At 41.2% G+C, this 14030-nt stretch overlaps 1 protein-coding gene across 1 annotated transcript in view; it reads left to right on the top strand.

Annotated features, from left to right (window-relative positions):
• LOC105388659 (chloride channel protein 2) overlaps positions 1–14030 on the top strand; it is a 66785-nt gene that overhangs the window by 34906 nt on the left and 17849 nt on the right. Inside the window, exons 6-12 of the mRNA XM_048630936.1 lie at positions 2094–2250; positions 2716–2804; positions 3141–3262; positions 3660–3761; positions 5415–5517; positions 6318–6446; positions 11669–11831. Of these exons, the coding sequence (XP_048486893.1) occupies positions 2094–2250; positions 2716–2804; positions 3141–3262; positions 3660–3761; positions 5415–5517; positions 6318–6446; positions 11669–11831 (865 nt within the window). The remainder of the gene's footprint in view (positions 1–2093; positions 2251–2715; positions 2805–3140; positions 3263–3659; positions 3762–5414; positions 5518–6317; positions 6447–11668; positions 11832–14030) is intronic.

The following is a 14030-nucleotide window of genomic DNA, read 5'->3' as shown; positions in this document are numbered from 1 at the left end:
GTTTCCTCATAATCGCGTGAAAATCATCCGTGTGCGCCTCAGCAAACATTTGTGACGCACTACACCGCCACGGCAACCCCAACAAAACCCTGAATGCATTGTTATATTGGACTCGCAGGTCGCTGTATGCTCGCTGCGTGTAGCTAACCCAAAGGCTGCAGGTGTAAAATGATTGACAGTATGCTTTGAAAAGCGTTATTTTGACTGCTCTTGAACACCGTGCAAACCTTCGGGCCAGCATGTTACAGCGAACAGCCAGCGACCTGCGTTCCCTCTCGATATCATCATTATCCCTTAAGTCCTCGGTGACCCAGTGGCCCAAGTATTTAAACTTACTCACTCTACCCAGTGGAGTGCCGCAAAGTGAGACTTCTGGGAGCGTTGAGTAAGTTTTAGTCCCCGGCTTAAAAACCATGTACTCACTTTTTTTGGCATTATACTTGAGCCCATGGGCCGCCGCATATGACTCACACAAAGCCAGGAGCTTCTTCAGCGCGCTGATCGATGGGCTCAGCAGCACCATGTCATCGGCATAGCTGAGATTGTTCATACATACTCCATCAATATGGCATCCGACTCCGGTGCCGCTGAGCCCAGCAATCAGCCTGTTCATATACAGATTGAAGAGTCGCGGGGAGCTCAGCCCCCCCTGCCGCACCCCGCACTCCAACCTATATACGTCTGAGTCCGCACCTGCCCACCGAACGCTGTTACTTTGGTTCTCATACCAGTATTCAAAGATTGACCCAATTTTGATAAGAAAGTGCAATGAAACAATACATATTGGTATTGAAAAGCAGTCAATATTGTAAGTCCTGGAGATGAAGACGATCCTGCGCGGCGTGCACCTCAAGGAGTACCTGACGCTGCGCGCGCTGGTCGCCAGGGTGGTGGGGCTCACGGCCACGCTGGGCTCCGGCCTGCCGCTCGGGAAGGAGGTCTGTACTACCTTCTTAAGGCTTTAGCATCGTCCTAGTAGAACGCGACTATACGATCGTAGCTAGTTATAAAGGCAAAAGTGTCTAAATGTTTGTTAGTATATCACGCTATAGCTATTCACCGGATTTTGGTGGCATATGGGATGCAGGATGCTGGTAACCTAGAGATATATTGGCAAGGACCTGCGGCAAACGACTGGCTTCTTTAAGGCGTCTCGTATAAAAAGAACGCGAGATCGCTCGATTCTTACTGTACACACAGTTTACAATAAACTTTAAACACTGTTTAGCAAGTGTTTAAAACGAAATTTGACAGATTTTGTAGGCGTTTGACAGCGCTAAACACCTTTTAAATACTGTCTAAGTTTTTGTGGTAAGGCCCTTAGTCGTAGATAAGAAAGCGCAATGAAACAATACATATTAGTATCGACAAGAAGTCCTAATAGGAAGTCCTGGAGATGAAGACGGTTCTGCGCGGCGTGCACCTCAAGGAGTACCTGACGCTGCGCGCGCTGGTCGCCAAGGTGGTGGGGCTCACGACCACGCTGGGCTCCGGCCTGCCGCTCGGGAAGGAGGTCTGTACTACCTTCTTAAGGCTTATTAGGCATCGAAGGCTTATTAGGCATCGTCCTAATAGATCGCGACTAGAGGCAAGAGTTTCTAAAGGTAGGTTGCTTTGTCACGCTATAGCTTCTGACCAGATTTTGGTGGAGTTTGTGATGCAGGAAGCTGGAATTAAATACAACCTAGATTAACACATAAGATCGAGTTTTATGACCAAAGCATGGGAAAAAAGAACATTTATTTGACACGCTGACAACAACAAAAAATAAAGTAAACAATTCAAAGATTGATGTCCAGAGCGCCAAAAAGACTCCAGCTCAATAATATAGGTATATATGCTGTAGACAGGGATTTCAACTGACCCTTATAAGATGACCTCTGTCACGACCAAGACATACAGAATAATAATTATGCTCACAACTATAGTCCCCAACGAGATGACTCGCAAGCGAATATCCCGCATTTGGCAATGCATTCGCACAAATACCACCGACCGACCATCGATCTTTACTTTGCATATTTCTCTAACGAATCACCAAATTTCTCCCACAACCCTCCCCTAAACCATCTAACCCCTCCTCACCCCCGCAGGGCCCGTCAGTCCACATCGCGTCCATGGTGGCGGCCCTACTCTCGAAGCTGGTGACGTCATTCCAGGGCATCTACTCCAATGAGTCTCGCACCACGGAGATGTTGGCGGCGGCTTGTGCTGTCGGAGTTGCCAGTTGTTTTGCTGCGCCTGTTGGAGGTAGGTTGAAGGATAATACTAACAATAACATTGTACTACCTAACAATAATTGCGTGTTGGCCATAGCTGTTAAGCATTATTGTGTTTTTATAATAAATAAATAAATAAATTACATTATTTCAAGACTAATACGGTACATGTACGGTACGGTACATACAAAATTTTAGGTATAACTATAAATTTATTTAGTAGTACGGTAGTCCACACAAAACAATTTAAAGTTACATTCTCCCTTAAAAAACAGCACTAGCGTCTCAGACGCTTTGTCTGTGTCCTATCTGGCTGATGAACGCTGAAGCCAGTTTTATTTTGTTTTTGCTTACAATTTTCACTTATCGCAGCAACGTATTGAATTATGTAATAAATTATTTTTTGCTTATTTATTGCACATATTTATTTTGTTTATAGTTATTTATTTTGGTTTTAGTTACTTATTTATTTATTTTTTTGTTTTTCACCGCTCAGGCGTTTTATTTTCGATCGAAGTAACGACGACATACTTTGCTGTGAGGAACTATTGGCGAGGATTCTTCGCTGCTTGCTGCAGTGCTATTGTAAGTATCATAATTATAAAACGATCATTACAATCATTATCAGCCGGCTATCATTTAATTCTGTACATAGGCCTGTCCCGGGGAACTCCGTAACACTCTCTCCTTGTCTAAGGTCCCCCAGGTCCAAACCAGTTTCGGCCCCCACGATACATTTGAGAATTCTTGGTATCTATTTGAGAACTCGTTTACTTCACCAGCCATCGGTTCTTTGGCATATGGCCTTAGTTTATGGCTAGAACTTTGCAAGCATATTTTATGAATTATGGTGTCGGTTTCTTTAGCCCTCTCCCGAATTACCTCGATTCTAATGAGCTTATTCACCCCTCTCCCGCCCAGATGTTCCGCCTGCTCTCCGTCTGGTCGGGGGCCACGCCGACGGTGAAGCCGCTGTTCCCGACGCACCTGCCGCAGGACTTCCCCTTCGACCCGCAGGAGTTCGCCGTGTTCGTGCTGCTCGGGTAAGATGGGACGTGATTGGGTAAGTTCGGGGGTGATTGGGTAAGTTCGGTGGTGATTTGGGTAAATTAGGGTTTTGGTGGGTAAGTTGAACAATGTGGTGGGTAATGTTGGGTTTGGTGTAAAACTGAAACGGTGGTAAATTAGGTATTAGTAACAATTTAAATAGTATATTTTAATTGAAAGGTTCTTAGCAATATTCCATACAAATAGCTTCACTTATCTGAAACTGAAGAGCTCATTTACTAACTGTTAGTCAGCTACTGACAAACTTATCTGTCTGGCTAAGCCAACCCTATTTCAGTTCAAATTTTTGCCACCGATACATTAGTAAAAACAATGCAAATGACCAACCCAACTTCTGCTAAACAGTTTTTGATAGCCCTCCTCCTTCCCCAGCATAGTGTGCGGGCTGCTGGGCGCGCTGTGGGTGTTCCTGCACAAGAACTACGTGCTCTTCATGAGGAACACCAAGAGTCTCAGCAACTTCCTGCAGAAGAAGTGAGTAGACAATTAGGTCAATTAGACATGTTTGAATGAACCACGCTGATAAAGAAATTGATGTAAAATGGCTGCACTTAATTATTCCTCTAAATACTAAGCAAAATAAAATAATATTTATTCCACAGGAGAACGCTACATTGCAGCTCTCCTTTGCCATTGCCATATATCTTTTTTTTGTTTTCACTGCTGATTGGTTATAAAAACCTGCACTATAAGTACTTTAGCCATTACAGAAGTGCGAAACATTTTATCAGATCTTTCGCTTGCACTTATATTTAAGTAAGGTGAAGTGCGGTAATTGCAACTATCCGGTAATTGCAACTAACTTCAATAACTCCCTCTAGAGTTACTTCATTGTAAAACGACAGACTAAAATCAATTTTACATCATACAAGTTCTACCCAAAAATGTGGATGGCGCTGATAGCTCAAGAATTGTGGGAGTTATAAAGCTTCTTGTCATCGGCCATTTTGAGTCTGCTGGAGTCGGATGGACATGGTGTGCATTTTTATTTTATAAAATAGTTTTTAGTGGTTCCTCGCAAGGTTTTTCCAAAAAAAAGTAAAAACTAATAACGGTAAGTCATTTTGTATGTATTTGTTTTATTCTAACACGATTGTTTTCAGAGTTTTCTGTGTAGTTACATTTACCAGACAAAAAATGCAAAGTCTGGTAAATGCAACTATTTTGCAGTTTTTAGGGTGGTTACAATTAGCTGCCAATTTTTGTATGAAATTGGAAAAAGCCAGTGATGGGGCAGTGAACATGAATATATCGATACAATCACTAATAATATAACACACAAATAAGAATAAAAGGCTGAATACCAAATTTTAAACATATCTGTTAAGCATAAATTTTTTTAGAAAACCTGCAAAATTCCACTCGGCATCCTGCCTGCGGTAAATTCCGAAAACTTTCCAAAAAAATTGAAAAAACGCTGTTTGATTAAACATAAGTAAAATATTTAATGTTGATTAATAAAAATATAGCTATTAATTTTTATCAACGAGTTTTATTCTGCTACCATGGTCTTCTTGGCTTGTCGATGGCAGACACTACATGACTGTCGATAAAATTACAATAAAGTTCCCATCACTATTTTTGAGAAATTAGTTGCAATTACCAGACCCACGGCTAAACAGTAGTTTCATGCGTAATTGGTCGTAGTTACAAGGAGGTAAGTGTCACAATCCTATGAATATTCTCTTAGTCTTTGTGTTTCAAATACACAATATACACCACACATAGAAAAATATGGAGATAAAACGATTAGTTGCAATTACCCGCCAGGAGGGGTAATTGCAACTATTTCTGCCTTTGCCGGAACTTTTGGCAATAGCTCTTTATTCTTCAGAGTTTTTCTTTGTCATGATAGTAGAATAAAATCTACATAAAATTTTTACTTTGGCATGATTTTACAGTAATACTATTTCCTTATATATAAAGAATTATCAGATGATGAAGTTACGACTTCAATATTTTTAGTTGCAATTACCGCACTTCACCTTACCTATTTGCCTTAAATCGCTCGAGTAAAGCATTTTAATATTAATCTTATATCTCATTTTATAACTGGTTAAAAATCGCGCTGAGTAACCCAGTTTGCTAATAAGAAGTAAATTTCCCCCCTGAATTACTATATTTCAGCCGCTTCATCTACCCCGGGTTCATAACGCTGGCGGTGATGTCGATCCTGTTTCCACCAGGGCTTGGAAAATACATGGCGGCCGATCTGGGCAGCCAGGCACAGGTACGCTTAGCATTTTATTATATAACCTGGGGATTCCTGGATAACAAATTAGCCTATGCGTTAATCCTGTTAATCCATGGTGCAGGCCTACTACCAGGCAAATTTCGTAGTACCTAATTGGTAAAGCCGTTTAAAGAGTCACATGCGCTTTCACGCTTAGAATACTTGTAGCAAAATTTACTATGAATAGACAAACAATAAATAAAGACAAGACATTTTGATAGCACCTACAAAAATTGGTCATAACGAGTATTTCTCTTCTTGCGGTTCAGTGTCTTGAATGCAAGAAACCACGAAACAATAAATTACACTCACGAGCAATGAAAAAGTCCATCTGCGATTGCCGTTCCATACGTCACTGGAACTTTGTATATGAATTCTTTTCTCTATTGAAAAGATGCTCGAGGAGTTTCTTTCGCCATTTCTTCTCCTCAGTGACTGAGCCTTTGAAATGGTGCTAGAGTAATTATCATGACAATGGACAAATAATCAAAATGGTCAAATAATGTCGTGAGGTAAACGGGAGTGTGGGGTTTTGAGGCAAAACAGTTTTTGTCGAGCCACTGCCGACGACGGCTCAGAGAGCGAGGCTAAGACCGACGCTCGGGATCGTATCTGGCTCAAAGAATATCTCTGGCTATACAGCGAGGAAATGCAGCCAGCATTATGGGAACCTTTGAGCCAGGTACGATAAGAGGAGGTCTCTTTGATTAGGTTAAGTAATATTGCATGTTTATTTGTTAACAAATAATTGTAAAATTTTACGTCCAATAAAATTATAATTATTCTATTCTATCCAGGTGCTAGCCATGTTCGCCAACTTCACGTGGACGGACCAGCTGACGGCGGAGCAGGCGTCGGTGGCGGCGCACTGGCAGACGCCCGAGCTCAACGTGTTCGGCTGCCTCGTCGTGTACTTCCTGTCTGTGGTGAGCTTATATCAGTTGCGAGGAGAGAATTCGATTCCGCGATGTAGGATTTCATAGTCACTGCGCGTTTTTGTAGAAATGAGTAAAACGCAGGTATTTTTGTACTGAACTTTTATTTTACACCAGGCACAATATAAAACACACAACGTCCATGAAATCTATCAGGGCAGTGTTGCCAACGAACAAAAAACTTTATATCTAAAACTATTTAAACTTTAGAATAAGTATTACATTGTTTCAACACCTTCCCTCAATGTAATACTTACATTAATACAGTAACTAATCTTGACTCTACATTCATTCTTAAACTTTGACTCTACTCTACACATGACTCTACTATACTTTAATTCTTTAAACCACACATAAAACAAAATTTTAATAATGATTCTTTTCTCAAGGGCTTTGTGAACATGTCAGCAATTTGATCTTCAGATTTAACATACATTAATTTCAACTTCTCTCTCTTAACTAACTCTTTTACAAAATGAAATCTTATATCTACATGTTTAAGCCTCTTAATACTATCACTGCTCGCTGCCATCATTGCGGATTGATTATCACACATTATGTTCAAAGGGCATACATTTTTAATATTAAAATCATCTAACATGTTTATAAGCCAACACGCCTCACTAGCCGCTACACTCATAGCTACATATTCAGACTCAGTTGATGACAATGATACTGAACACTGCTTCTTACTACTCCATGAAACTAAGCAGTTTTTGTAAAAGAATACATAGCCAGTGGTAGACTTTCTGTCTTCAACATCACTTGCCCAGTCGGCATCTACCCATCCAACTAAAGTCTCACCACTACATACATACTCTATCTTATATGATAAGGTGTGTTTAACATACCTAAGCACTCTTTTAAGTGCTGTTAACAAAACATTATCTGCCCTATTTTGATATCTGCTTAATATCGACAAAGCTACACATAAATCTGGTCGCGTTCCACATACAGCATACATCAAACACCCAATAATTTGTCTACATAAATTCTCTGAGTTATTGTCTAGTTTACAATTTTTAAAAATCTCTGTGCTATTTGGATCCATTGGGGTAGACATAGGCTTACAATCTTGCATATCAAATCGCTTTAAAACATTTTCTAAGTACTCTTTCTGATCTAGCGTGGTTATATTATTTTCCAAATCTTGTTTCACATTTATACCAAGGAAGTTTGACACCAAACCTAAATCCTTCATTTTAAATTCTTTGTTTAGCTTAGACTTAAGGTCACATATTTGTTTTTCATCATTTCCAAAAATTAAAATATCGTCAACATAAAGTAATACATAAGTTTGACTGTTACTGTTGCATCTCGAGTAGAAACATGAATCACATTTTGAACTAGCAAATCCTTCTTTAGTTATTACAGAATTAAACTTCTCATTCCAATATTTGGGACTTTTCTTCAAACCATACAAACTTTTATTTAATTTTACAATTCTTTCATTTTCATTACTATATGCCCCTTCAGGAAGTTTAATAAAAACATCTTCATCAATATCTCCATAAAGGAATGCTCCGGTTACATCCATTTGGTAAATAGGTAAATTCATATTAGTTGCTACAGCTATAAACAATCTAAATGTTGACATTTTGGCAACTGGGGCATAGATCTCACCTAAATTAAACATATCATTCTGCTCAAAGCCCCTAGCAACTAGCCTAGCTTTATATTGCGTTAAGTTGTTACAATTTTTTACTTTAAACACCCACTTACAACTAACACTGTTATGTCCATCATGTCCTTCACAGATTGTCCACGTCTCATTCTCTTTCAAAGTGTCCAGCTCCCTCTTTACTGCTTCCTCCCATTTACTCGCATCTTTCCTTCTCATAGCCTCCTGGTACGTAGAAGGGTACTCCGTCTCTGTCGTCACATTGTTACACATATAGCGTGGATTCGGCTTCCGAGTACGCTGACCTCTCCGTACCTCTTGGTCTGGTCTCTCTGCTACTTCTTCAGCAGACTCCTCAGATGTTGCACATGGTTCATATTCACTATCAGAAGATTCTCCTGGCAACAGCCTGTCATCGCTCCCTACATTTATGTCTTGCACATTCTGCTGTATGACGGCACATTCTTCATTCACGTGTCCCTCGTAGCTTGGTTCTGGCATGCCAGCCTCTACACTACATCAAGGCTCACCAGTGGCTCTCTCTCTTCTGGAACTTCTGTCCTTTCCTTTTGTTCTATGAACACCACATCTCGTTTGGTTTCAACATCATTTTTATTTGGGAAGTAGATTCTGTAGCCTTTCACATGTTGTCCATAGCCAACCATAACTCCTTTCTCTCCTTTAGAGTCCCACTTCCTCCTCTTCTCCTTTGGTATGTGTACGAACACAGGCGTACCAAAGATCTTCAGAGTATTTATATCAAAAGTTTCTTTTGTCCACGTTTCAAATGGAGTCTTTCCTGGCTCATTACTTTTTCCCGTTCTATTCAACACATATGCTGCTGTATTGATAGCTTCAGCCCATAACTTCTTAGGCATATCCTTTGAATACAGCATAGTTCGAGCTGCTTCAACAAGTGTTCTATTCTCTCTTTCTGCCTTTCCATTCTGTTCAGGTGTATATGGCACAGTAGTTTGATGCACTATGCCATGCAACTGGAACAGTTGTTTTACTTCTTTGTTTACAAATTCAAGCCCATTATCACTTCGAAAGGTCTTAACCTTATTTCCAGTTATGTTTTGAGATTGGTTTATGAAATCCTCGATACACTTCTTCACTTCGTCCTTCCGTTTCACAAAGTATACACTCCTGTAGTTTGAGTAGTCGTCTTTGAGTATGACGAAGTATCTTGAACCTCCAACTGAGGTTTCTTCCATTGGTCCACAAGTGTCAGCATGGATCAATTCACAAGTTCTGCTTGTCTTTGTCTCACTCGTACTGAAGGGTAATTTATGTATCTTCCCTTCTAAACATCCCTGACACTGATCAACGTCACTATCCTGCACTTGAATGTTATTTTTAGCAAGTACAGTTTTCACATACTGCATATTTTGATGCACTAATCTTTCGTGCCACTCGTATAACTCGGATTTTACTTGGGTAACATTTGCTGCACTATTTTTGTATCGTAAGTCCATGTAGTACATATTTCCGACGCGATTTGCAATCGCACACACTTGTTTTTGTTTATAAAACTTGCATCCGCTGTCATCTGTCAACATGACATATCCTCTGTCAGCCGCACGATTCACAGAAAACAAATTCGTTTTTAGTTCAGGAACGAATAACACATTGTCTATGGTCGTATCAATCCATTCACTTCCGTTGAAAACTTGTGCTGCCACCTGTCCACGACCCAGGGCACTTATTGCAGTCCCATTTCCGACTATCACTGATTTTTGTGACAGAGTTGAATAACTTGAAAACAACTCCCGATCACAACACATGTGCTCACTTGCACCAGAGTCTACTAACCACTGCGATTGTTGAAAATGTTCATTGAATGTCTCTTGCACTACAAACGCATTACCATTGTTTTTATTTTTATTAAATCGGCATTCACTTTTAAAATGTCCCACTTTGTTGCAGTAAAAACACTTTCGATTTGAATTATTAAAGTTCTGATGCCTATTATTAACACTTGAGCTTGCACTGTTTTGGTTATCCACTTTACTGTGGCACTCGCTTTGAAAATGTCCAAGTTTATTACATCTATAACACTTTACACTCTTTTTATCAAATCTTTTAGCCATAAAGGCTGAACTTTGGTTACTTTCACTTCTTTTTTCTTTTATTCGCTCCTCTTCGACCAACAATCTTGCCACCAGATTGTCATAAGTTTGTTTGTCATCAGGCGCAGACTCCCAGGCTGATATAAAGTGGCTGAAGTCCTCCGGTAAAGACATAAGAACCTTAGTGATTACCAGCTTGTCTGAAATGTCTTCGTTCATCTGTTTGAGCTGATTCTTCATCTCCTGTACCTTTGATAGAAATACAGCCATTTCTATACCTTCCTCATACTTGTATTGAAAGAATCTTTGTTGTACAATGTGTACACTTGTCTCCGTCTTCTGCTCGTAGACACTGGCCAACTTTTTCCACATGTCCGCAGAACTGCTGCAGGTGATAATATGTAGCATCACCTCCTCCGTCATCCTTGTCACCAGGAACGTCTGAGCCTTGGCATCCTTGGACGCCCAGGCTTCCGCTGCAGTACCGGCAGCTTCGGGCTTCACTTCACGCCCCTCAACCACATCGAGGAGGCCATGACCTCGAAGCACGACCATCGTTTGAAATTTCCAAACATTCCAATTCTTTGAACCTTCCAGCTTGATTCCAGCTTGACTACCCTCCATGGTATGCACCTTTTTTCCCTTCCTTCTCGCCAACCTTCCTTACTCTTTGCTGCTGAGCAAGTATTTTCCTTCTCGGCGCACGCGTCGAAAATGGCCGCCGGCCGTGACGCCGATATTTAAACTTTTAGCGAAAAGTATCCTTCCCTGGTTTTACTCAAGTCTCGAAGCAGTTGTGGTATGATACGGCCTGGGCCCATAACCTGTAGAAATGAGTAAAACGCAGGTATTTTTGTACTGAACTTTTATTTTACACCAGGCACAATATAAAACACACAACGTCCATGAAATCTATCAGGGCAGTGTTGCCAACGAACAAAAAACTTTATATCTAAAACTATTTAAACTTTAGAATAAGTATTACATTGTTTCAACAGTTTTTTCCAATTCAGTGCCACCTATGGTCTGTCTTGACTACTTCTTCTGCTAGGATAGTATGAACTACGAGTAGGAATTTCGATGCCGCGATGTAGGATTTCAAAATCATGGTTTTACTGCCATCTATCGTCAGTGTTTGAAACTTAGTTTTTAATAGTGTTGTGCCATCTATTGGTATTCCTGACTTATATTTGCATTATTATTTGCAAGCTGCTCAGGAGTAGAAGGTTTGAAAGGTATGTATGCCACTATCAGTCAGTCAAGAGTAGCTAGATTAGTTTTTGAAATAGTTGTAATCTTGTGCTGATTTGGAACCTTCCATTTTAGACAATGATTTCAAAAGGAAGCCAGAAAATGTCACCCGCGCGCTGGCCCTAATTCAAAAAAATTATGACAGATATATTATTATGAGATTATCGGTTGAGCGTGACCTTAAGTTAATAAGTCAATACTTCAAAATAAGTGATCAACTCGTAATGGAAAGAAACATCATATTCTAACCCCCATTTCTCCTCCCACAGTACTTCCTCTCCATGGTGTCCTGCACGCTCCCGGTGCCGGCAGGGGTGTTCATCCCCTCGTTCAAGATGGGCGCGGCGCTGGGCCGGCTGACGGGCGAGCTCATGCACTACTGCTGGCCGCTGGGGGTCGCTTATGGAGGCCACGTGCAGAAGATACTGCCCGGTATGTGAATATGTAGATATGTTCTTTAACCTTGACTGTATTAGGGCCTACAAGATATTTTGCGAGCTTCGCTTCGCTTTTAAAAGTTTTCCCGTGGGAATTCCGGGATAAAAAGTGTCCCATGTGATAATCCAAGGTGCTAGCTTCCTGTCTACCAAATTTCATCAAAATTTCTTCGGCCATTTTCCCGTGACAGAGTAATAAACTTCCGCGTAAATAATGGTCCTCCGATCCTGACTTTTGCTCCCTATAAGCGTCGATTAGTATCACAAATATGTATAGCTAGCATACATAGACAGTAGAACGGGAAGCAGGGATGTCTAAAATGTCTATGGTTAGCATAGAAAGTAGAAAATGAGGCAGGGGTGCTCAAAATATCTATGGTTAGCATAGACAGTAGTTAGGGCGGGGGTGTTCATACCCTCGTTCACTACTGCTGGCCGCTGGGCGTCGCTTATGGAGGACACGTGCAGAAGATACTGCCCGGTATGTAGAGGTGTCTGATGATAAATGATGGCTTCCTTAGTTTTTTCGTGGGATTTTTGGGATTAAAAGTGGTTTTTGGGGTAATCTGGGGTGTCAGCTACCCACATACCAAGTTTCATCAAAATCGCTCCAGCCGTTTTTACTTGAAAGAGTAACAAACTTTTGTGTAAAGAATGGATCATAATTCGATCCTTCGAGCCGGACTTTTAATAATATGTGAGTGACTTTAGGTCGCTATAAGCATCGATTGGGTATCACATAATATATCCAAGGGTAGCATAAAAAGGCAGGGGTGTTCAAAATGTGTACAGTTAGAATAGAAAGTAGTTAGGGCAGGGGAGTTCATACCCTCGTTCAAGATGGGCGCGGCGCTGGGCCGGCTGACGGGCGAGCTCATGCACTACTGCTGGCCGCTGGGCGTCGCTTATGGAGGCCATGTGCAGAAGATACTGCCTGGTATGTTAATTGATTGGTTTCCGCAGTTTCCCGTGGGAATTCCGGGATAAAATGTAACCTATGTGTTAATCTAGGGTGTCAGCTACCTACATACCAAGTTTCATCAAAATTGCTCTAGCCGTTTTCCCGTGAAAGAGTAAATAACTTTCGCTTAAAAATTGGGCCATAATTCTGTCCTTCTAGCCTGACTTCATAGACTTTGGGTCCCTATTAGCATCACAATCATGAAGGGTTAGCATAGATAGTAAAAGGCTGGGCAGGGGTGTTCAAAATGTCTATGGTTAGCACAGACAGTAGTTAGGGCAGGGGTGTTCATCCCCTCGTTCAAGATGGGCGCGGCGCTGGGCCGGCTGACGGGCGAGCTCATGCACTACTGCTGGCCGCTAGGGGTCGCTTATGGAGGCCATGTGCAGAAGATTCTGCCCGGTAGGTGAAGATAATTGATTATAAATGATGGCTTCCCCGATTTTCCCGTGGGAATTCCGGGATAAATTGTACCCTAAGCAATAATCTTGGTTGTCAGCTACCTACATACCAAGTTTCATCAAAATCGCTCTAGCCGTTTTCCCGTGATAGAGTAATAAACTTTCGCGTAAATAATGGTCCGTCGATCCTGACTTTTCCCTATAAGCGTCGATTAGTATCACAAATATGTATAGTTAGCATACATAGACAGTAGAACGGCGAGCAGGGGTGTCTAAAATGTCTATGGTTAGTATAGAAAGTAGAAGGCCGGGCAGGGGTGACCATAGACAGTAGTTAGGGAAGGGGTGTTCATACCCTCGTTCAAGATGGGCGCGGCGCTGGGCCGGCTGACGGGCGAGCTCATGCACTACTGCTGGCCGCTGGGCGTCGCTTATGGAGGCCATGTACAGAAGATATTGCCCGGTATGTTAATTTTTGAACCTTCGTATTAGGAATAGAAATTTTAACCGCGAGCTTCATTTCACCTTAAAAAGTTTTCCCGAGGGATTTCCGAGATAAAAAGTGTCCTACGGGCTAGTCCAGAATGACATGTTTCTGCATGCCCAATTTCATCAAAATCGCTTCAGCCGTTTTCCCGTGAAAGAGTAATAAACATCCGCGTAAATAACGGTCCTGCGAGCCTGACTTTTAACAATTTGATGGAAACTTTTAGTTCTTATATAAGCATTGATTGGTAATTTGGTATCACAAATATGTAGGGTCTGGATAGAAAGTAGAAGGACGGGCAAGGGGTTTAAATTAGGCTAGGAAGATTGTATATGTAACAAAATC

Source organism: Plutella xylostella, chromosome 27 (assembly GCF_932276165.1).
Source record: "Plutella xylostella chromosome 27, ilPluXylo3.1, whole genome shotgun sequence".
NCBI classification, from domain to species: domain Eukaryota; kingdom Metazoa; phylum Arthropoda; class Insecta; order Lepidoptera; family Plutellidae; genus Plutella; species Plutella xylostella.
This window is presented reverse-complemented; position numbering and strand designations above follow the sequence as displayed.